Genomic DNA, 25,902 nt, shown 5'->3' with positions numbered 1-25,902 from the left:
AGAAGCTAAGACATGGAAACGACCTAAGTGTCATTCAACATATGAATAGATAGAGAAAACTGTGCTGTATATACAATTAATATTATCCAGCCATAAAAAATAAGGACATCGTGCCATCTGCAACAACATGGACAGACCTTGATGGCATTATGCTAAGTGAAATGAGTCAGAGAAAGACAAATACCATATGATCTCAATTATATAGAGAATCACTAAAAAAAAAAAAAAAAAAAAAAAAAAGCGCTCACAGATACAGAGAACTGACTGGGAGTTGCCAGAGGCAGAGGGTAAGGAGTGAGTAAAATGGGTGAAAGGGATCAAAAGGTACACACTTCCAGTTATAAAATAAATAAGCCTGATGACTACAGTTAGTAATATTGTATTACATATCTGAAAGTTGCTAAGAGAGTACATCTTAAAAGTTCTCATCATAAGAAAAAAAAAAAACCTTGTGCCTATATATGGTGATGAACGTTAACTAGACTTATTGTGAACATTTTGTAATATACACAAATATGGAATCATTACGTTGTACACCTTCAACTAATATAATGTTATACATTAACTATATCTCAATATAAACGAATGAATGAATAAATGGTTAACTAATAAGTATCTGAAATAATATCTCTCTAAGTCCCAAATATCTAGTGGGTAAAGAGTTTATTTGAACTACTGATATATCACTGTAATTCACATGTCTCATAAGCAGAAAATTTCCATCATAAAATACTAGATTTCTGCACTGGCAGGACTGCCCACTAAATAGTAGTATGCTGTGTACCAGAGGTAAAAAGAGCTTATGTGAGTATGTAAGAAGGAATTTCAGATACTACAATGTAAGGCTGTACATTTCATTATAGAAAACAGAGATGCCTTAAAAAATTTTTTAAATGCAGTTAGTTGAAAGAAATTGAAGGAATGGCTGCTCTCATCTTGGTAGCCTCAAGAATCCAAACACCAGCTTTCAAAAGATCAGGTGAGCCATACTTAACAGTTTCACATTCAATTATTAATCTAATCCTTGTCTCCTGTTCATCATTCTCCAGTTTAAGGACACAAGGACCTCCGCCAACAAACACAAATACAGCTTACCTTTAAATTCTCACAGAATAAAACTGTTAAAAGTTTGCTTTTAAACTGTAGAAAAATTAATATGCTGTTATGATTTAATAGCTCATTAGAGAAGTTACCCTCAAAGATGTTACAGTTTTACTGTCCTTTAGAAAGTTAACCAATCTTATATTTAATTTTAACAATTGTATTTTGCATTCCTTTTTCAACTAACTATAAAAAAGCCTGCCCTCAAATTCTCTCATTAGCTCTTTGTCACTCTGCTAGTTTCTTAATAAGTTAAATAAAATTTTGGCCTATGCCAACAACATTAAGAACTATGCTTTTACAAAAACAAGAACAGACACCAGTATTTAGTAATTGCATTTTAATGTAACCTTCTATTCGTGGGGTCACAAAATCAAATGCCTGCAGTAGCTAGGAAGATAGAATTTCTAACATTGAATATCAAGACCAGCAGCTCTGTTGTAGCCATTTGAGTACCTGCCTAGCCACCTTTTTTTTTAAACCATTGTGTTGGGTCCTTGGGCGAGTTTACCCGCAATTCCAGTAATACACTTGCGAGTTAGTATTTCATTTCATATTAGTTTTACCCTTCCTAAGCCTTTTTAAGAAAACCTCAAGAATAACTAAAAGCCGTAAAGATTAACCGGTCCTCAGAGCACTCTTAAAAGATCAGAATCACAGAATCAGAAATGCAGAGGTGGGGGCAACTCTCTCCCATATTAGGACTCCAAGTCTTTCTACATCTGGATATAGTATAACTTACTATAGACAGATGATATCAGTTCTCCTCTACTCCTCCAGAGCTCTTTGTTCAAAATATACCTAATTTATGACTGTTTACTTTCACTCCATCTTTTTGGCTTGACTTATTAAAACCCTCTGAGGCTCAGATCCAAGCATATATCCCCAAACATAAAGCCTGAGGCGAGAATATTTCCAGTAGGTACTTAATATGGTTGCTGAACTGAATTTTCATTTTCTTTATGACCAAGTCTTTTAATAACTTAAATGACTAACATGATAGGAAGAGATAACACAATAGGAGAAACAAACTAAATCAACCTGAATCTGCAACCTAACCAGTTGCCAGACCCAAAAGTAGAGGTTGGCTGGGCAACAGTTAGGAAGAAAATAAGTAGAGATGCCTCGTTGGTACTCTCCAATAACCCTTGCATTGCTGCAAAACTTCAATAAGAGTACAATAGAACCAGGGAGAGGACTATGGTCTAATTATGACTTACAGTGGTAGAACCACAAGGAAAACATCACCACACAGTAGTTTCCAGATAAGAAGAGAGAGAACCATTACTGGGTCAATTAAGGACTTCAGAGGTAAACTTCAGACATGCCAGGACATTCACCTTATTCCTAAACAAATGCCAAGAACTTACCGGATACCAGCATTTCAGAACACCAACTGTAGCATTAGAGTCGTTGATGGTTAGAGCCTAGAAAGTAACTTAAGGAAATGATCTTCAAACTTTAAGTGCAGAAAAATTACCTCAGGTCTAAAATGAGTCCAAACTGCCAGGAGAAACTACAGAAATTATAATACGTGTGAGATCCAGAAAGCTGCTTCTTTAGGAAGCAGCCCAGCTGATTCTGACAAAAATAGACCAAGGCCCACAATTTGAAATATGCTGTTATAAGAGAATGCCTATCTGATCTCTCACTTTACACATGGCAAAGATGAGACCAAGAGAAGCTAGTAATTCCAGCCTTGATTTTCTAGTTAGGCAAATAATACGAAGACAGTGTCACAAGATCTGACTTACACCCAGAAATTCAGGAGCTATGATTTGATATCTGATTCTCTGGTATATGGTCTTGACAAATGAAGAACTGTGTCTGGGATGGGCACGTCCACTGCAATCTGGGGCTGGAAGAACTTTGTAAGGAATTGGTTAATTTTCTTTTGGAAGGTAGTAGTAGAAATGTACAAATATGTTTCTTCTTCCTATATACTTGGTATTAAGTATATACCTTTTATAATATTTGGCTCCAGGATTTATTTCAAAGCCATGAGTACAAAAACTACAGAGAAAGAATACGTTGCTGAAGATGCTTATTAAATACACTTGCTTGTATGTATATACATGATACCAGGATTTTCAACATGACTGTCCTTTATTACCTGTGTCATGGAGTTGGAGCCATTTCTCACTCTCTGAGAAGGGAGGAGTCCTGGGCCTGTGTTTCCTTTCTCTGTGCTCACCTTGCCCACGGTCCCTCCCATACACAGCTTCCTTGTAATGAAGCCCCGATTTCTGTGAAGACTTGGGTGAAAGTCGGTCTTGGTGTCTGGACTTTTTTTCCCAATTCTGAGTTCGATGGCTACTGTTAGCCTCCCAGTCATCAAATCCAGTACTCAAAAACACCTCACCACTGATCTTGGGAAGTGGAGGTCTCCGAAGTCTCTCATGATCAGACCGCTTCCTTTCACGCTGCTCAGAGTCAATTTGGGGACTGCCCCTCACTTTGCTTGAGCTACAGGATGACAGAAGTTTCCCTGATGAACAGTAATCTTCTAGCTCTTCCAAGTTCTCCATTGGACGTTTGGGTTTCTCTTTCCTTTGCTTCACAGTGTTTCCATCACTTTGGAGTCTACAAGACCTTGAGACTCCAGAACCCAATTCCCTTGCCCTCCTTGACTGTGGCTGGTCTGAGTGGAAGTGGAGGGATGTGAAAAATAGAAATGTAGGTTAACTTAATGAGCATATGAACTCACCACACAGGAAAGACAGGGCCCATATTTTAAAATGGAGAAGACTAGTTTTTCAACAAACTGCAAAGAGGGGATGGGCATTTATTGGATTGGCCCAGGCATAGATGAAGGATTCTGGGTACACGGTCAAAAATTTAAAAGACTAAAATTATGTGAAATAACTTAAATCTGAAAGAAGAGCTTGATTATGATTATGGAGGCTTAATACAGTACTTTAATATTTGCCAATAACAAAAGCCATGGCCATTAAATGTTAAATTCTATTTATAAAACCAATTTGGAAGTATTATGGGGGGAAAGTAGGGGTTGAGGGAGTCTCATAAAACAGAAAACAACCAAGCTTTGTGATAATTAAGGTTTCCAGGAAGAGGCTTTCAAATATTCTTATTGGAAATGATAATAAATCTCTATCAGAATGTTGCTAGTTTCCATTAGAGTCTGAGAAATGACCCAGGTTTTAGTATTCCCCTACTACCTCTCCTTAGGTGGCCAAAACAAGTATTCCCAGCCATGCAGTTCAATGTGGAAGAAGATGGGGTAGAGAATTTTAAGTGAGTAAATGACCCTGTTATCTTTGGGTAATTCTGCTCCCAAACTTAACTTAAATTTTACAGAGGAAAAAATTAAAAATGGATGCCATAATAGAATACAGGAAAAGGAGTCCCTTCCATCCTACATTCACTTCAAAAAATATGATATTGAATTCTTTCTATAAAAAGACAATATGTGCTAAATATACAAATCCCTGATGTAACACAGGGATTTCAGTAACAAATTTCAGTAACAGCACATAGAGGTGTGCTTTTGTCCAGTCTCATTCGGGCACAAGCCCATTGTGAAAATGAAGGAAGGGAATTACTATGCACTTTGCAGGGCATATTTAACATTGTCTAAGACCCTTAGTACATGTTGTAATAAAAATAAATCACCGGGCACCTGGGTGGCTTAGTTGATTAAAGCATCCAAACTCTTGATTTCTGCTCAGGTCACAATCTCACAGTTTGTGAGTTCGAGCCCTGCACTGAGCTCTGCACTGACAGTGCGGAGACTGCTTGGGATATTCTCTCTCTCTCTCTCTCTCTCCCTCCCTCCCTCCCTCCCTGCCTCCCCCCTCTCCCTCTTGGGCTTGCTCTCTCTCTCTCTCCCCCACTCTGTGCACTTTCTCTCTCTCTCAAAATAAATGAACTTAAAAAAAAAAAAAAACAGAAGAAAAGAAACCCTAGTTCCAAGAAAACTACTAAATTATCTAAGATTTGTTCCCTGCTGAAATTACTCACTTCTTGAATTGCATCTGAAACAGCTACCCCAATTTGATGGGATGTAGAGGAAATAAAGGACTATACATCTTCTTAGTTTTTAGGGTTTTTCTTTCATTTTTTTGTTGTCTTAGCTTTGTTATTGTTAATCTAATAAAGGAACTGAGAAAGGGGAAATTTGTGCTAAATGTATCACTGACACTGTAACGCTTCTCAAAACCTTCAAATTGTTTCCTCTTGAGCTTTCCAGAAGAAAAAGGAAATTTGCTTCAAAGACGATATCCAAATTAAAATCAGTCTTCTAAAATCATCTGAAGAATTTTTGATTAAATTTATTTTTTGCATAAAAGCAAAACTGAAACAGAATAATTACTCTCTATGGTAAAAAAGTATCTATAATTTTAGCAAACTATCATTTTAAGTGTGTCTTGACAACTGAGAATCAATTGACTACTGCTATGAATTATTAATATAAATTGACTAGCTACTTAAATGATAACCATATCCAGGGAACAATGGTTCAGTGTTAATACCAATGTTCCCACAAAGGGCTGCATGAATGAAGTCTGCCTTCTAGCTCCCAAAAAACAAGGGTTCTGTTTTTGACATGGATATGTGAGGCTATGATTGTTCTTTTGGTGGTGGTTTTAATCCTTTCTGAAAAGTTAACTGATAATCAGTTTTACTTTAGTTGAATGTGTTTCAAGAGTTAGAACAGAGCTGTCACTATATTTTCACAGAGTTGATAGGAAAAAATATCTATTGTCTACTTCACTTGTGTTATCTTCAAACCTGGGAAAGAAAAAAGACTGGGGTGGGGACTGGGACTTGTATTTTTCTTGTGACCAAGTTATTTGGCAAATATAACTAAGTTCCTTAGAGCCAACACATATGCATTTATATATACACATACATATGTATATGTATATACACACACACTTTATTTGTGTGCTTCCATGTTTGTCTTTCAAAATAAGATGATTTTTGTTTAGAAATGGAAGATACTGTCATACACACATAACACTGATACATGTATGAACAACAGTACTTTGGAGTTTAAGTCCTCACCAAAATTACATTATTTGATCTTCTCAACACCCATGTGAAGGATGTATTTTTAAACTCTCCATCTTACAGATGAGAGAAAGGCTTAATGTGATTATAGTAGATAACTTCTCAACATTACAAATGCTCTAAGGAAGGAATGAAACTTGAACCAAGGTCTTATGACTCCAAAGACCATGACTTAAAAGAGACTAATATGCCTGTAATACAGGTCAGTGGCTTTGAAAGAAAAACATGGATTCACAAATGAGTAAGACATGCCATTTTAGTTGATATAAATCTGACAGATATTTTAGATAATTTCAGATTTGTAGAAAATCTATAAGTGATCATTTTTAAGATTTACACTGAAGCAAAATAAAAGCTGAAAAGAGGACCACTTCCATAATGATCTATTATAATTATTATATAAGTATGGCAAAAATCAAAGTACACATAAAGATAGAGAAGTACAATTAAAGAATATCCCTATGTGTTGGGAAAAGACAACTGCAAAGAACCTAAGAATTACTTTGAGCATATGAGCCGAATTATGATGGGGTTTCTGTGGAACTCAACTCGGTCTAACTCAAAGGCAAATGAATGAAGATCACACATGTTCAGCAACATATAAACTCTCAACAACACAACTGAAAAGGAATTCCAATATCACATACATATGCTCAGGAGGTCAAGACTTCATGATTTTAGTAAATGTTCCTGAAAAACCACTGAATTCTTAACATAGGTAGTCCCCTGCCCTCAAGAATGATAGCACTCTGATCAAAACAACCAGATTTGAGTCCCAATTCAAATTAGTGTAAAGTTTTAACAGAGGGAGGCTAAAATTAATACTTTAGTATACTTAATTACTTGCCATCCTAATGCTTTTCTAGACTTAATAGTTTTATTTTAAATAGTGACTTTTATTTGCAGTGAACATGATTCCAGAGCAGAATTAAAAATAAAAACAAATAAAAAACACAAGAGCACATTTCTAAGGTTATAACTGAATATGAAGAATAAACTCTTCACATTCTGGTTTCCAGCACAAAACTATAAGGCAATACTGTTTGTTTGTTTTTTAATTATGTGATACATGATTTCATTAGAAAAACAAGCACAATGAAAATGGTTATCAAGAAAGAGCTGAGCACTTTACTTATGGAAGGAGAGCACATCAAGCAATAGAGAGAGAATCAACCTGCCTACGAACTATGCCACAGAGCTGAGCTCTACTGGTAACAAATGTAGAACAATGTGGCTGGGCAAGATTGTACTCAACGGTAATAATCCTAACATCTGCATATGCATTCCTTTCATTCCACTCATCAAACACAAACACCTACTTACCTTTTACAATGAAATCACAGAGAAGTAATTGATAATTAGTTCACAAGAGACTTTAGTAACATGGACCTTAATGTATTTACTTTCTAGAATCTGCTTTAGGTTTTCCTTACTTGTTATCCTAAGTGTGGTCTCCCAGCTGAACTGCAATCAATACGGATGCTAGAATTAGAGGAAATGTCTTTCCTTTGACAGATTTTTAAAAAGGATGGGACAATACTTGCAAATACTCATTTCCCAACACACTAGTAAGAGAAAGAATCACCAGCACCACAACTGCCACCACAAAGCACGAGCACCACACTGCAAAAGCAGGCACTAGAGAAGAGAAATTCTGAAGGGGCTTTTCACCCTCAGGATTTTTTTCTTTATGGTAATCAAACAGCAAGAAAGCAAAATAGCAAGGACAAATAATGAACATGGAATCTTAAATTTTAATTTTGTCATCAACATACATACTCAGTGGCCTATGTTTAAAACACAAGAGCTTTGTTACCCAACTGATGTGTTGTGTACCATCTTCATTATTCATGGCACTCTGCTGCCTCGGACACTGTGCCCAGACTTCCTTGAGAAAGATCAAGCCCAGAGCCTCACCCCCATTTTCCACACCCCAATTTATGTGCTTAGAATGCAGTACAGCATTCTAAGCTGTAGAGTAGCAGCTCTAAGTGGCTGCAGCACGAAAGAATGCATGCCAAATCTTACAAAATGCCAGTTGTTTTAACAGCCATGAAAATGCCTCTGGTCATCCAACTGAAGAACAGACGAATTCAGATTCACATAGAATTTGGCCATAAATCCATATGGACCCTGAGGTCACTTTACAGACAAATTTAAAGGAGTGTCCTATGGTTGAGTCTAAGGACAGAGTAAGTCATAATGTAGTCATTGTTACCTCCATTTTCATAGTAGTAATTATCTCCATAAACACTGGATCCAGAGGACTCTGGAAAGTGTTTCTTTCGCTTTTTCTCTTCCTGTAACTCCTTTTCTTGCAAAAGGCGAGCTATGTCCTGCAAATAAAGAGAGAATGCTAATAAATATTACCAGAGAACAAACAAACCTTTTACAATGAAACAAACTCCATCCAGTGGCCCTAAAGTCAACGGTTTGACACTCCACTGCCAATCTCTTATGGACTCCATCCATAGCTTTCCAGACTTCATGGCATCAAGCTCATGCTATTCAAATACTCAGTGGAGTAGCACATGATCCAGATGAACAAGAAAGACTTCTTGGTTAATTGAAATTTAAACCTAACTCAATCTGGGACATACAAACCTAGTATTCCTAAAGCTGATTAAACAACAGAATTTTTAAAATTCTTATTTGTGGGCCCTTTTTCCAAGACGATGATTCACTAAGCCTGGATGGAAAAGAGTGCAGTAATCTATAAAACATTAAAATTGTATATACAATTTAATTTTGAAACTTTGAAAAAAATTATTTGGCTGATTTAGCTTTGCATTAGAGCACCACTGAAAAAGACAAAATGGTCTTCCTCCTATCTCCCCCTTGCTTCTTCGCCAGGCAAGTTTTTACAGTTACTGAGTGATGAATAACATTCTGACCCTGCCCCCCCAGCCTATGATGGCAAAGGTATATGCAAATAACTAAAATACAATTAAATCATGAATGCCTCAATAAAAGAGTAAAAATGTCAATGTGAGTATAAAAGAGGCAAATCTTATTTCTGCTTACATGAATTAGTACAAGTCTTTGCATTTGGAATTACTGTTTCATAAAACATAATTTGAGAAAACAAACCTAAAAGAACTCATAAGCCCTTCTGAAGTCATTTTCAATTATTTTTTAATTAATCATATTAATCAAGTAGGCTTACTTCGGGTTAATGTGTAAAAAAAAAAAAAAACAACAAAAAACAAAAACAAAAAAAAACCCTCCATAATTAGAAGACCTTCTGGTAAATACATACATTTGAATGAAAATTCACCATTATATTTCATCTTTCCCTTTTCTGTCATTCAAGCTCACCCACCTCTTGAAAATTTGAAACAATGAGCATAAGACAGAACACAGTTAAAGATCTCTATGCTAGAAAAAAGTAATTTTAATAAAAACATGTATTTACTGATTGCCTTCAAGGAACCAAACATTCTCCTAGAGTCCTCTGTAGAAAAACAGGATATATGATCAATATCTTCAAAGCCTTACCTATTAAGTTTTAGAAGCAAAACCATTAGCACGATTTAAGACCCTTTGAAAGGGGAGTGCTCTAAGAGGCATTATCACAAACCAGGTGCAATGGGGCCCAAAGGAGCCTAGCACATCTTCCCCAAGCACATGACAAATTACTAAACTATTGTGTTGAATTCCTTATGCTATTTTTTTGATTTATATGATTTTATATCAGGGTTACTTCTCCCTGAAAGTTTCCACTTCTATTCCTCAATGGTGGGAAATGAGGAAATTTCAAAATGAGGAAATCTTCAGCACAAAATCAAGGAAATCTAAAAATGTGACTGTCAAACGACTATCAGAAAGGAAAAAAAAAAGAAGGAAAGACATTCCATTAGATTGCAACACTTCTTTATCAACCAGTAATTAACATCTAATTCAGTAGGGAACTCTCAAGAGGTATCATCTCCAGAGGGGTATAAGATCAGAAAACAATATACCAGTTCTATGGATGCAAAAAACATCAATATAACTAAGATAAGAAGAAAGAAGAATTTTCTCAACCAGGCACCTTCCACTCCCTCCCCCTTTCTGGCCATACATGTATAATCTTATTTTTAAAGTGCCAAAACATAGGAAATTTTTTTAGTAGCTAAAATGTACTGCTATTTGAGCTATGCTCTAAATATTACCAACTTATATAAATACTTTTTTAGAACATGAAATTCTAATCACTTTCACATTAAATTAATTTTTAATGTAAACTGGTTACTAAGTTTATCCCTGAACAGTTCATATTATAAATGGCTTCAAACTGTTGGATTAGTGCCACAGACTTTTCATAAAATGGTCATGCTAATGTTTACTTAAGCAAAAAAAAAAAAAAAAAGGTTTGCCCTAAAATAGTTGCACATTCACATATATTTGGACCTAAGTTCAGAGACACACATATACCTATAGATATTCACACACATACACATACACACACGCTTAAGAATTTCATTTAAAAATAAGTTAAACCAACTAAACACACATTCCTTAGCCTTATTAAATAACACTGACAAATGTTTATGCTATGACTAAAGAAAATGATCCCAATGGAATTAGTCCACTTTAATTACTTACAAACTCACACAGTCCAGTATTCCCAAAGGCTACAACCCTTTCTTCAACAGAGGCTTAGAGAGAAATACAACTACTATATAGTCACACTATGTAAAACAAATTTTTTTTAAAAAAAGGAAGAAAGGAATGGAGGGAGGGAAGGAGGAGGGAGGACAGAAGAATAAAAGAAAAAAGAGAAAGAGAAAGAGGAAGGGAGGGAAGAGGACTGGGGAGAGGAGAAAGGGGAAAGCTACAATGCTGGTAAGACTATCTCTCTCCTTCTGTAAACTTTTTTTTGTTGTTGGTTTAACTTTTCTACATCTGTCTCCCCGAATGGAAATGCTACTTTCCTTACATCTGTGCTCTGTTAAAAAGCACAATAAAATTATACCATAACAAAGTCAGAAATGCTAATTAACCCACACAGAGTTGTGTAACTCTACTCTTCATGTACAATGTTGTTCAGGAAAAATACTCTGTCCCAATAGGAAAGAGGCCCTGGATTCTATATCTGGTTGTTTGGGGAGTCAGAAACAACCAAAGATCTGACCCCAAAAATCTCTTAAAGAGATTTGGGTGAAAATCCAGAGAGGAATTTTCCACAGCCCTGCTGTCCAATAAGAACATACTAGCTAAGCAGACTCCATAAGAAAATAGAAGAGCACAGAGAGAGAGAAGAGAAGGGAAAAAAAAAAAAAAAAAAGAATTAGGTCAGTTCACGAGTAACAGGCAATGATGTTTTTTTCAAAAGTTGACCAGAAATGGGGCGCCTGGGTGGCGCAGTCGGTTAAGCATCCGACTTCAGCCAGGTCACGATCTCGCGGTCCGGGAGTTCGAGCCCCGCGTCAGGCTCTGGGCTGATGGCTCAGAGCCTGGAGCCTGTTTCCGATTCCTTGTCTCCCTCTCTCTCTGCCCCTCCCCCGTTCATGCTCTGTCTCTCTCTGTCCCAAAAATAAATAAACGTTGAAAAAAAAAATTAAAAAAAAAAAAAAAAGTTGGCCAGAAAAATTCCCACTATTATCTCATCTCAGTGTCCTCTGTGAGGCACCGTGGACTAAAATAAACAAATATGTATTATCATACATTCTTCAATGACAAACTTTACTAATGCAAATTTTGTGCATTTAATATTAATACCATACCAGTCAGCTGAGAGCCCTATCTTCAGATAAGAAAACATCTCCACACGGTAGGCATATTCTGATCTAAAGCATCAGCTGAAACATCAAAGAGTCTGAATGGAGCTTTTAAGGCTAGTCTCACTAAATCTCCACAGCTGCACTTCTCATTCAGTCTCTGACAGCACTGGGGAATGGGACCATTTCTGTAGGTCAAACAACAGAGGAGGGCAAGGTAGCTGGGAGATGTGTAAAAGCAAGAAAACTCTTGGCTCAGATCACACCAGACTGGAATACACTTGAGCCTGTTTATTTTTCCCCCTTTCTAATTTAGCACACATCTCTTTCTGTATAGAAATCAGAGCTGTTATAAGGGGCAGAATGGTGGGGAAACACTAGGCAAGAAAGCAAAAAGAAAAGAAATTGACTTAGTATGTAAGAAGCTAAGTTAATATGCACCAAAGGCATTAAACCTCACAACAGCCCTCTAGTGTATGTGCAATTATCATGACTTCTCCATTTCGGAACCTAAGGTTCTACCTGGGTAAGTAAAATGCTGAAAGCCACAGCTAGACATTAAAGAGCTAAGATTCAAACTCAGAGCAGCCTAACTTGAAAATCTCCATGTTTTCTGTTGTGTCACAGGACATCCGTGTCAGAAGCAGTCAGTCAGGGAACCTGAACTGTACAGATATTTCTCGGTCATCTTATTATAGCTGGAGACCAGTCACTGACTTCCTCAAGTCTTAATTTCTTCATCTGAAGAACAGAGTCAATCACTACACTGCTTACTTTATACAGTATGACCACGAGACTATTTATTGTGATTGCTGTTTAGATTCTACACGCCTAAATAAAGTGCTTTGGTTTCTCTTTCTATCCTGTTTTTCTTGAATGGCGGGGCGGGGGGGGGAATCACAGGACACCAGTAGCATTTATAAGAAGCCAACTTCATTACTCTGTTATTTTTTAAAATAGAAGCTTTCCTGTTCAGAAAATATAATCACTTCTTTCAGTTCCCAATTTCATCCCCAAAGCTAAGTCTTGACTACACAGAGTAACACATCCTGCAGGAAGAAAGAATTCCTGTGTTGATAACAGGAAGGATAAAAAGCAAATCCTAATGCTTACTTGCAGTTCTGATTATCACATGATCATGGTTTGTTTCTTAAAGAAACAGCTAAATACACACATAGCAGATGTCTCCCGCTCACCTGGCACTGAACAAGGAGTCTTAGAGGGACAAGGATGGCTCAGTGGGAGCAGCAGTATATGCAGGCTGCTTGACTGATGGTCCTCATCCCATCTATTTAACAGGGTGATTCCGTGTGCTGGTTTACCCAAGGCAGGCCCAGCTTATGTAATTATTAATAGTCCCCCCTTGAACCTAGAAGAATATGTGAGTATACATACAATAAATCATATGGCCATCCTCCTATTAAAACTCTAAATCATTTTCTTCAGTCTGTGGCCAAGAACAGCACAGCTGGTTTGAAAGAAGAAAAGAATCAATACATGCTGAAAAGGAATTGTTTGTAAAAGTGTAAAACAAAGGAAATAGTTAAATGCAAATTCAAGTCTCCTTACCAAAAAACACTGCTGCTACTTGTAGTCATTTTCAACTTTAAAAACAATACAATTTAAAAATATATACAGAATTAAACTGATTACTTCCTTGAGGCAGCGCATCACAGGAGAATGAAGCCATGAACAGCAAAGAGTGAGAGCACTGGTGGCCCCTGGCCTCTCACGATTGACACGCCCTGACTTGTGTTCAGACCACACACAGGTCTGCTCTCCCTCTCTCAAGACTGCACAAATAGGTGTGCCTGGGTGGCGCAGTCGGTTAAGCGTCCGACTTCAGCCAGGTCACAATCTCGCGGTCCGTGAGTTCGAGCCCCGCGTCGGGCTCTGGGCTGATGGCTCAGAGCCTGGAGCCTGTTTCTGATTCTGTGTCTCCCTCTCTCTCTGCCCCTCGCCCGTTCATGCTCTGTCTCTCTCTGTACCAAAAATAAATAAACGTTGAAAAAAAAAATTAAAAAAAAAAATTAAAAAAAAAAGACTGCACAAATAACCCACAAACAAACACCCTGTATGGTTTGAATAGTGCCCCCCAAAAAGTAATTTCTATTAAGAACCTCAGAATATGACCTTATTCAAAAATAGGGTCTTTACAGATGTAATTAGTTAAGAGAAAATCATACTAGATGAGGGTAGGCCCCCAATCCAATGACTGGTTTCCTTTTAAGAAAACAAGAGGACACAAAGACACGGGAAGAAGGCCATCCGACCACAGAGTCAGAGACTGAAGTGATCCAGTGACACTCTAAGAAATGCCAATGATTGTCAGGAGCCAGCAGAAGCTAGGGAGAGGCAAAGAAGCATCTTTCCCAATAGGCAGCAGGGACCCACCAAAACCTTGATTTTGGATTCCTGGCCTCCAGAACTGTGAGAGACTCTATTTCTGCTGTTTTAACCACTTCAAGTCTTTGGTAATTGTTAAAGCAGCCCAAGAAAACTAATTCACCTCTTACGTTGAATTAGCATCATCTTTAAGAAGAGTTCACTTAAGTTATTGAGGGGCAATAAACAGTGGTCCATGGAGGGCAACACTTGGACTGTGCACCACCAAAGAGGAGAGTTCTGCTGCCCATCCGGCAACCCTGCATTGAGTCCATGAATACAGAAGGCAGCCCTTCCTCAGGGCTGGGGTGGAGGGGCATTATCTTAGTTGTACCTCGTCTTTCTTCTCCTGAATGCGTCGTCTCTCGGCCTCAATAGCCAGCTTCTCCTGGATTTCCTGAGCAATTTCACAGTCTTGTTGTTCACTAAAAAACACAGGTGTAAGTAGTATGAATAAATAATAAATAAATTTTCTTAAAAATACAATTTACTGAATACTATGAACCTGTGCAAATCTTTATCTCACTTAATCCTCACAATAATGATGCAAAGAGGTGGATATTGTCACACGTTACAGATAAAAAAGCTCGGGTCCAGAGTAGTGACAGCATTTCCCTAAGAGCACAGAGAACACAAGTGGCAGAACCAGAATCTGATCCCCAGACACTACAATGGAAAGTCCCAGGCCTTTTCTAAATTCTCTTATCACCTCACCATACTGGGGCCACTCCACAGACAGGCATGCTTTCTCAAGATCTTACAAAGGAAACGTAAACTATCAGATTAATGTCCACAGATATACAAATCACTAGATGTCACTCTGGTCTCCTAGAAGTGATGGTATGACTTTAAAATGATTTTTATAAGTGTTTAAATTAGATGTATTTTTCAGTTTCACTAATACTTAAAATACCGTGCAGCTTCAGTTCCCAGTAGACACCTCTCTGGCTGGTGCCAGTTTTCTTAAAACTCAGATCCCCGAGAAACGCGAATGCTGCAATACTGCTGCTACCATAGTTTGCCTTGTTTTGGCATTCATGTACTGAACAGGGACTTAAATTTAACACCTGCCATAGTACAGACACCATGCTCAGACACTGAGGATACAAACATGAGTAAATCTTCACTTTGCAGTCAAGGCTCACAATCCTTTTTGGAAGAAGAACCAAGAGGATGATTTTGGTGGGCAAAATAGATCACCTCTAAAACAGCAATGCAAACAAAAAAGAAGAACTGGATATCTCAGAGATGGGTACAAGTGCATGTCTTCTAGATTCAGGTCAAGAAAAGTCAATAGGCAGCTTCAAACTCCAGAACCTGATACCTCTGGAAAGCCAAACTTCACACACAACTGTTAGCTAGGAAGGATGACCATAAACATGCTTAGGGTTTACGACTTAAGAAGAGGTTGGAATGAAATTACAGTTGTGACTTACAGAGGGAGTTTTCTTGCTAAACAAACATTCTCATTCTCCCTCTCATTCTCTCTCTACCAAGTGAACTTAAAACTCTCAATGAATCTCATTCTTGGTTGGCTATTCCATGTTTAACAAACAGCATTTTGTAAACTGGAAAGTGTTGGGGAGGGCAATAATCTGAACTGTGATTAAGGAATTAAAGCCCATACTCTCTCTTCCAACAAAACTGAGAGGCAGAAATTATCCTCATTTGTATACAGAAACGGTCACTTCCAACATGCTTGGAGACAGGCAGGTACAGGTGGACAGAGACGTGGCCGTGTACGCACGTGTTATGCTGATACAAAACAGAAAGGAAGGAAGAGGAAGTAAGAGAGCACAGGTAAGGGATGGCAAGACTCTCCTAGAATCAGTAGGAAAAACACTGGACAAGGTAGCTGCAGACCTGATTTCTGGTCCTGCCACGGAGAGTCAATGAGCCATGCCCTCTCTTGTCAATTTATCAGCTATAAAAGTATTTGGACTTAATGACTTAATCTTATAGGTCTAATATTTTAGAACTCTTAACCACTCAAACCAAAGAATTGAAAAGAAACAAAATCTACTCAAAACAATTTTTATTTATATATCCTCTTTTCATTCACTTACTTCTAATAATTAAGAATCATACACAAAATCATGTTCCTAGTTTTCAAAGACTTCTCTAGTTGGATCTCTCAAACTCAGGTAAAATCTGTACAGGAGTTAGCAAATATTAATTACATGCAAGATAATAATAGATGGGAAAAAGAAGAAGCCCAGCAGAGAAGGCAAATCTAAATGAAATGTTAAAGGTTACAAGTGACACAGATGTCCTCCCTAGTACAGAAAATAAAGAAGTGAGGTTTAAGCTGAGGATAATCACTTCCAATCATATTTCCATGAAGGACAAGATCGAGTTCACGCAGACAATTACACAAAATCCCGAGGAAGCAAAATCACGTGAGAAAGGGGTTGTCAACAATAGGCAAGCCTGATAGTGGACGGGGGCCCCAGGATGCAGAGTGAGTAAGAGCTTCCAGTTCATTAATATTCACAGCATTTCATCCAGCCAGTGAGGTGCAACTGTCAAAACTGCTAGCGTGTGACAATCAGAACAACTTCCTTTCTAACCACTTATTTCAGCTAGGAGTATCTCCAAAAGCCTGAAGTCCCAGGCAGAAATAGAATATCTGGCTCTCCTCTAATTTAAGACCTATAATCCATTACTCTCTGAATCCTCATTTATATTTAGAGTTTTATCTCAATAATCTCTGAATAATCTCATTATACTATCATTACCCTAATTCAGGGTCTTAAACTTCTGCACCAGCCTCAGAACTGCCCTTGATAGCAAAGCACTGTGAATAATGTAAAAGGCAATGATTTAGAACTCTAGAATACTCTAGCTCTGGCTCTTATCTTTTTGTTTTGTTTTCTGGGGGTGTTTTGTTTTGTTTATTTATTTTGAGAGAGACAGACAGAACAGAGGAGGGACAGAGAGAGGGGGGGAAAGAGAGAATCCCAAGCAGGCTCCACACTGTCAGTGTAGAGGCTGATGTGGGGCTCGAATTTACAAACCTGTGAGATCATGACCTACCTGAAATGAAATCAAGAGCTGGAGGGTTGAGCCACCCAGGCACCCCTCTGGCTCTCATCTTAACTCTGGTTATGACCCCAAACCTCCACACCTCTCAAATCTCTCTCTTCTTATTCCATGAGCATTACCCTCCAATCAAGCCTTGTCATCTCTTAATTTGACCACTTCAAAGCTGTCTTCAGTCTTGTCCCCTACAATCCTTTATCTACCCATCCCCCAGAGTAGATCCCAAAATGAAAATCTAAAACTCTTTCAATGGTTCTCTGCTTATAATATAACATCTACAAAATCTAAATTCCTAAAAGCATAACTTTTGGTCCAGTTTTTGACTACTTTTCTGGCCTCATGCCCTAACCCATGCCCTTAATCACACACTACACTCCAGCAATACTGAACATCTTGTAGCTACCATGAGGTTCCAGGTTCTTTAACCTCTTCCCTTCCCTATTACTCCCTCTGGCTAGAATGGTTTCCTTCAGCTAGCACTATGAACTTCTAATTTAACCATCAAGGCTCAGATTAAATACATCACCTGTGTTAGAATGGTTTTCCCAGTCTCTCCTTTCTTCACTGGCATTAAATGTATTATTTAATTCTCTGTGGCTTACACCAGTGTCTGTAGATTTCAAAAGCCTCAGAGTTTTATTCTGAGGCTCTTAAAGGCAACAGCTATATTTTGTTCCTATCTGTGGTCTCCAGCGCCTTTCATGGTGACAGGTATAGCAAGAGTCAGTAAGAGTGTTTATTTACAAAATAAGGAAGCTGAACAAAAGGATGACTAAAGTTCTTTCTACAAATAATAAACCAGAAAGGCAAACCCTTCCTCAAAGACAGCAAAAATGATAGGCTTTCCTGTTTATTTGAACATGAACTACAGTAAACTGTGGGGGCCCTTTACTTCTCCCTCTACCCTTTCCCCTCAAAACAATACCTTGTGGTTAAATCCACCATTTAGATATAGGGGATTACACAGAGATTTAGATACAGGGGTCACTCTCAAATAAGAAATGCACCCTCTGAGCTTTTAAAACAGTGGAAAAAAGTAAGTCATTGTGCTGGAAGAGACCTTGGATATGATCTTTTCATTTACCGAACTATTACAGGAGGAGACTGAGGAAAGAATGTCTGTCAGATGCTGAAGTTATAAAGAGAATGAGTGTGTATTTCAGAGCTTTCCAGAAGATCCTGCCTCTCCCTGAAAAGCAAAAGAGGTTCAAGGAAAATAAGAGCAGCAAACATCAACCACGCAAGAGTAAAGGAATCCAATACAACTCATAAAGTTCTTTGATATCCAGTATTTCACTGGATCCCCCAACCAACCTATGAGGCAAAGGGAACAGAGATTATTTTCCACATGCTATAGGGAAGGAATACAGACTCACAGAGGTGGATCGAAATGCTCAAAGTCCAACAGTTAAACGTGCTGAGAGTCATACCAGAATCCACTTGTCCCCAAACCTATGAAGTATTCCAACAACAACAAAAATTTCAGACCAAAGAAAACTGTGGGCTAGCCACTATAGGATTTGTAATCTAACAGTGACAGGCATGAGAGGGACAGACACACAGTCTTCTTCCCTTTCCTGGTTGCTGGCTCCACAGAGAAAACCAGTCCCAGCATGCCTCCCGCCCACCCCCAAATCCTCACAGGTCTTTGTAGCGCTTCTGGAGCTGAGCCTGAGCTTTCAGATCTTCCTCCTGAAGCTGCTTAGCCACCTGGAGATCATGCTGGACCAAACGGTTCCGCTGAATATTCGAGGCCAAATGATGTTCAACTGGACGGAGAGATTGAAGAGAGGAATCACAATGTTTCGTCTGGTTAATAATATGTCTCAGGATAACTTAAGAAGGGTTTTTCCATTAAAAAGAGCTTCACATCCATGACTTCATTTTATGCTTTCAATAATGCTATATAACAGGCAGCAAAGGAATTATTCCTCTTCTCTTTCCATTAAGTAAAATGAGTATCAAAAAGGTTAAGTAACTTGCCCCTGGTCACATGGCAAAACAGCAGCAGTGACAGGATTTCCACACCAATACTCTAATTTTTTTTTTTTTTCAACGTTTATTTATTTTTGGGACAGAGAGAGACAGAGCATGAACGGGGGAGGGGCAGAGAAAGAGGGATACACAGAATCGGAAACAGGCTCCAGGCTCTGAGCCATCAGCCCAGAGCCCGACGCGGGGCTCGAACCCACGGACAGCGAGATCGTGACCTGGCTGAAGTCGGACGCTTAACCGACTGCGCCACCCAGGCGCCCCCACACCAATACTCTAAAACCAAGGCCAGGGCTCCTTCTGCTCCACAAGCTGTCACTCTATTTATAAACATTTTCAATACTTTTTGTATTGACACAGGAATTAATGATTCCCAAATTACATATTTGCAAATACGTACTTCTGTGTAACACACATAACTTAGATTTAGTTTCCATAATTACCTACATAAATATTGAGAAAAGGCCACAACCTAGATACTTCCAATGTCTGCAAAGATGTTCAGGCCCCTCTTCTAGGGGAAGAACAGATGCCAGATAGTATCTCCCTCCTAACAATACTAAGGCAAGGGAAAGGTTCACGCGCCGCTTTTCCTCCCATATACCCAAAGTCTCCTAATCCCTGGCAGCTGTCACATCTTAAAATACCCAGAACTTCATTTTCCACCCAGGTGGCACTTGCCTAGATAAATCCCTCAGGACTGATGGAAAGTAGGCCTGGTGACTCTGTTCTCTCTCCCTGCCTCACCCAAAGAAACCTGCCTGGAGCTACTACTGAAAGAGAAAACAGAAGGAACATAATGAAGGCCATTACTCACTCTCTTGTTCTTGCAGGCTGTGGGCCAGGGTGTGGTCCTCTAAGACAGCAAAATCTCGGCACACTGCAGAGGATGAAGGAGGAAAAGCAGACAAGAAGGTTCAATGGTAGTATTTTAATATGTTAAAAAAAAATTTTGTTTACTTCAAAAATCAATTCTACTATTTTAGGATTATCAGCTTTATAACATGCAGTGCAAAATAGTGACTAGTTAATACAAAGTCTTCATTCACAAACATCCACAGTACCTGCTCAGTGCCAAGCACAGGGCATCACAAAGTAATGGTTAGCTCTGGTCTCTGACCTAAGGATATTAACCACAGAATCAGAACCCATAAGTCCAGAAATTTTTTTTAATTTATTTATTTATGGGAGAGTGCAAGCAGGGGAGGGGAGGCAGAGGATTCAAAGCAGGCTCTGTGCTGACAGGCTGACGGCATCAAGCCCAATGTGGGGCTCGAACTCATGAACCACAAGATCATGACCTGAGCCAAAGTCAGACATTCAAACAACTGAGCCACCCAGGTGCCCCATAGGTCCAGAAATTCTAATCCACATCTAAAAAGAGAGGGCAAGTATTGTGGCCATAATACAAGAGACAAGAACTTTCTGCATACTGTTAGCTAAGAGAAAGCTGAGTTCTTGCATAGTCAGAGGAGTTAAAAGAAATCTAGCCTTTGCCTCAACCATCTAGGGTTGAGGGAATCCTCTCCCAGAGACTTACATCTATCCTGCTGCCCCTAAGGAAAAACACACCTTTATTAGTCCCTCGGGTAGGAACAGATTTCTATTTCAGGATAATCACTTCTTTAATGGGACCACACCCTCAGACAGAAGTTAGAACTAGCTCCCCTAGGTCTCGGTAAATGTAGAGCTTCCTAAAAAGAATCTGCATACAAAAAGGATATGGGAAGCTTAGAGGATACAGGAACCTGCCCCTACTGTCACCTCGATTGGGAGATTCAGGCAAGAACATTCTCTGGTCTATCTTTTTAGGAGCAAATGGGAAGAGATGGTCTCCAAGGTCCACCCCAAACTGCAATTTAAACTCCTGTTTCTTAAAACAAACATACACAAAACAATACTCATAAAGAACTCTTATCATGAAATGTGCCTTTTGTTTGTATGAAGGACATGTAATTTAGGTGATATGTTCTTACTCTATTTCAAACATGTAACTCACATGAAAAAGGAAAATTCCCTAAAGCCACAAACTACTACAACATGTAGGACTCATGAAACTGTCCCGTAAAGTTACCAGAGTTTATAGATTTCTTTCTGCAGCTTTGAATTTGCCTATGAAGACATTTAACTGAAATGGAATAAAGAAACAATCCTTTGCCATTCTTAGCACTTATATATGCTCACATACATATACATTGACATAGCCAGCCCTGTCCCTGAGAAATAACAATAAAAAAGTAGGTAGATCCTAGAGACATTAAGCTTACTCTGAAATGGTTTTACAATTGGGGAATCATTTCTGCCCAAGAACCATTTAAACAACATATGGCCTGCTTACTTCTTGCAACTGCAAAACTTGTAATTCCAGGAGAAAGTCCTGTTCTTTTACATCTGATATATTCTCAGCAAATTCTAACAACTTTGTGGCCCAGGTCCTAGCTACCCTATGTTTCACAGAATGAAAGTTCTTTCAAGATGAGCTAATTAACTCATTCGATTAATTGGTGAGGAAAATGAGGGCCAGACGGAAGAAAAGAGTTATCAAGACTATATACAGTTTGTTGGTGACAAGGTTAGAAGTCAGTATCTGAGCCAGCAAGAGCTCTTTCCTTTCCTGACACCATGACAGCCCTCTGGGATTCCAGGCAAACCAAGAGGTCACAACAGACTGAAAGGAGATCTTCTATACTGACTAACATGCACTCCCTAACATGCCTAGTGAATTAATAGTAATTGATCAAATGGCTAAGACATGTATGGATTTAGTTCACAGAAAACAAATATTCAGAATGAATTAGACAAAATGAATGTAATCAAATCTTGTGCAGAAGAATGCTATTTTATTAGGTTGCTTTATTATTTGAAGCACTTTTATTATACTGCAAAGGCTTATGTCTGTATACTAATGTCCCGTATTAATTTTAGATAAGATTAGATTAATTGTTGAGATTAATATTTTTCAAATCATGGATGTCAACCTATTATTAGGTCATAAAATCAATTTACTAAGTCTAGAAATGAATAGGCTAGGAAACAGAGTAAAACACACAGTCGAAACCATGGAATGGAGAAACTTTTTCAGTTTTACTCACACAAAACTCACACATACGTGTACACACACACACACACACACACACACACACACAGCTGTATATATGTATTAGGTTACATTGTAAAACATACAACACCCTGCAGATTATGGTCAAAAAAACTTAAAAGCCACTTCAATTTATGTTACCAAGGCAGAAAGTTATGCCAAACAATATATTTTATACATGTTTAAGGTCATACTGAATAAAAGATTATAAAATCATTGCAGGTTTCCATGTGGATAACCATGTGAAGAACTGCAATAATTTTATATTTTTGTTTTAGTCAGTGCAACATTAAAACATAATGTTTATGGATGCATACACCTGTAATAAAAATATGTTTTTAATATACAGCACTGACACAAACTGAATTTAGAATTGAATCGTGCTCATCTACAAAGAGAGTCAAAGAGCAGGAGTGCCTTCGCTATATCAGACGTTCTATTGACTTACAAACAAAACAGAGAAGACTAAAGCAAATAAGGCAAATATTAACATCTATTAAATTTGGGTGGCAGGATCATGGGTTTATGTATTTTTTTTTTTTACATTTTTTTAATGTTTATTTATTTTTGAGACAGAAAGAGACAGAGCATGAGCAGGAGAGGGGCAGAGAGAGGGAGACACAGAATCCGAAGCAGGCTCCAGGCTCTGAGCTGTCAGCACAGAGCCCGATGCGGGGCTCGAAATCAGGAGCAGTGAGATCATGACCTGAGCCAAAGTCAGACGCTCAACTGACTGAGCCACCCAGGCACCCTGGGTTTTCTGTATTTCTTTTGTTTTTTGTAATTTTTTACACACTGCATTTTAAAATTCTACAACACAAACCTTTTCTTTTTAAATCCACATCTTTAATTCCATCAATAGCATATGCTGCTAAACCATAAACATAAAGACATAGTTGCCGTATCATAGCAGGTGCAAGGAGTTTATGAATTACCGGTTACCATAACAATGACTCTTCTCAATGACTTCTTAGTATTTAACCAGCAAGAATGAAGTATCATTGTTATTTGATCCTAAATCTTCTTACAGCGCATATGGGTTAGGGTTTGAGTGAGAAGAGAATCTAGAAGATCTTCAATGACTAAAGGAAGTGCACACACTCATACACAGAATTGTATTGTCAATACACAGAGTTAGCATTTCAGAGTTTACTGAGAACTTCCAAATGCATGATCTCATTTATGCCAAGTATTACATGTTCACTCCAGTTTCTTCTGCATCCACTCTAGTTCCTTTCTAGATGTGCCTCTGTACACTCTGAATCATGACTCTTAACACAAGCTGGAAAACAACCACACATCCAGCCACCTTTGTAAATCAGTAACCAGACTGGGAATTACAGAAAACATTTCACAGCCAGGCCAAATTCAGAGCCTGGATCTTTGCTCCTTCCCTAATCTACTCTACTTTGAAGTAAACAGTATAAGCAGTATAGAAGGATAAACAGCATCAATTCATCTCACCACCTTTCCCTGCAGGCACACTTAAGCTGTATCATTGGACCCTGAATGCCTACCCTCCCACTTCTCAGACTTTGTCCCTCCCATGTTCACTTTCACTCCCTCAAATTTCAAGCTGATCTTGCCATTAGAGCCATTCCATCATTCCTCTCCATTCCCATCCAAACTTCAATGGTCCTGTAAGCCTCCTCCCTCTGACCCCAAACTTTTTCCCCAAAATTAAGGCGTGGTAGCTAAGTCTGTTTTGAAAACTAATCATGCAACTCTACCTCCTTGCTTTTGAAGAGCATCAACAGAAAGAAACACATTTTATCCTTCAACGCAAATAGACAGCTGTCTCCATGACCAGTTGCAAACTCTTCAGGGCAGGGGCCTTGTGGGACTAATCTCTGTACCTTCCACACAATTCTATATGCACTGGATGTAGCATGTAATGAGACTTCAATAGATACTCATTAATTGAAAAAGAAATGAAGAAACACTGGCCAATAAAGTCAAAAAACAGTGAAACTTCCATAGCCAAAAGAAGAAAACAATTTTATAAATAGAATTAAGCTCTGTTGTTACAACAGCATTACAGAGACTTGTAAAACTTTCAGATATCATTTAAATAAAAACTAGAAACCTTCTCCATTCCCACTAAATGAAATAGTTTTAGTGTTTTTTAATCCATATATATACATATAAGTATACAATGATTTAGTTTACATTAAACCAAGCAAATTTCAGAAATAGGAAGTAGGATATATATTTGAAAAATATATATATATGTGTGTGTGTGTACACACACACACACACACACACACACACACACACACACACACATTCTCCCCCCATCCATTTTCCTTGAAGAAAAAGGTGATTTTCATTCATTTGTGGATCCCCCTAAATACACAAATGACATAGTATGTACCTAGTAAACAAACATTTGCTGAGCTCTCTTGCGATAAATAAGTCATTTCCAAGCCATCACGAAAGTAGAGATGACAGAAAGGTACATAAACATAATATAATTTGATAAATGCTATAAAGAGCTACAGAAAACTCTTTGAAGGCATAAATAATGGAGGAAATGTGCTTGCTATGAACTGGAGGTAGTTGTAAGTAATAGCAGTGACTCAGAGATATCAAGAAACCTTAAAGTAGCTAACATACAGAATGGATTTCAAAAGGTTAAAATTCCTATGGGCAGAGGGAGTGGGCATTCTAGATGGGGAGGCAATTAACTCTCACAAACCAGAAGAGTGAAGAAGTCATTCCCCTTCTGTCCTTCTTGTACTCACACCCCAAACTTTCTGAAAATACAATTCCTATGACTCAGTCTTTACAAGCTTCCACCCACATACAAATGCCTGAATTAATAATACATTCACTAGCAACTATTTCTTTCAACTGTGTCTGTACTGCCTTTTATGTCCTGGTATAATTTGTGAATTATCCTATTTTTGTGTGAATGCTATTAGCAACAGATGGAATACATACTCATTGATTTGAGAACAGGGATGATACTTGTTTTCCTTTGTTCTGTACACATGAAAACAGCCTCTATGAATGAGGATGATGTTCCAGACACATATTCTACGTTGAAAAGTTTGGTAATGACAGGCAGCTACAGTTGACATTGATACAGCACTTTATTGATTACAATGCACTTTCATATACATTCCTCCTAATTACCTGAAGGTAAAGGTTTTACCAATATTCTCATTTTATTTATAAGAAAACTAAGGCTCAGAGAAATAAAGTGACTTGACCAAGATTGCCCAACAAATGAACAAATGAATTGGAAACCAAACCTGGAAGAAGTAATGAGTCTATATTTCACTACGTAAGAAAAGAGTTGATATTATTAAATAGTAAATAAAATAAAACAAATATGCATTAGGTTGTTTGAAATTGTGGATACAACAGAATTTAGGTAAGGATGGCACATGTGCTCAGAAGGTGGGTTCCAGGGCCCCAAATAGAGCAATAAAATGGGGGATATTGTTTATTTTGTCTCACTGTCTCCCAAGAATAAGTCTCTGGCAATCACAGTCAGCCTGTATTCAATTCTGAAAAACAAGGGCAATAAAAAGTTCTTTTCAT

At 38.1% G+C, this 25,902-nt stretch overlaps 1 protein-coding gene across 2 annotated transcripts in view; it reads right to left on the bottom strand.

The window, feature by feature from the left end:
- CCDC50 (coiled-coil domain containing 50) overlaps positions 1-25,902 on the bottom strand; it is a 66,682-nt gene that overhangs the window by 19,479 nt on the left and 21,301 nt on the right. Inside the window, exons 2-6 of one of the 2 annotated variants that reach the window (XM_047874765.1) lie at positions 20,074-20,136; positions 18,907-19,033; positions 14,557-14,647; positions 8,354-8,471; positions 3,215-3,742 (exon numbers count right to left, since the gene is read on the bottom strand). In XM_047874765.1, coding sequence (XP_047730721.1) covers positions 3,215-3,742; positions 8,354-8,471; positions 14,557-14,647; positions 18,907-19,033; positions 20,074-20,136 — 927 coding nt within the window. The remainder of the gene's footprint in view (positions 1-3,214; positions 3,743-8,353; positions 8,472-14,556; positions 14,648-18,906; positions 19,034-20,073; positions 20,137-25,902) is intronic. The other variant, XM_047874766.1, reaches the window with a different exon arrangement.

Source organism: Prionailurus viverrinus, chromosome C2, assembly GCF_022837055.1.
Source record: "Prionailurus viverrinus isolate Anna chromosome C2, UM_Priviv_1.0, whole genome shotgun sequence".
NCBI lineage: Eukaryota > Metazoa > Chordata > Mammalia > Carnivora > Felidae > Prionailurus > Prionailurus viverrinus.
This window is presented reverse-complemented; position numbering and strand designations above follow the sequence as displayed.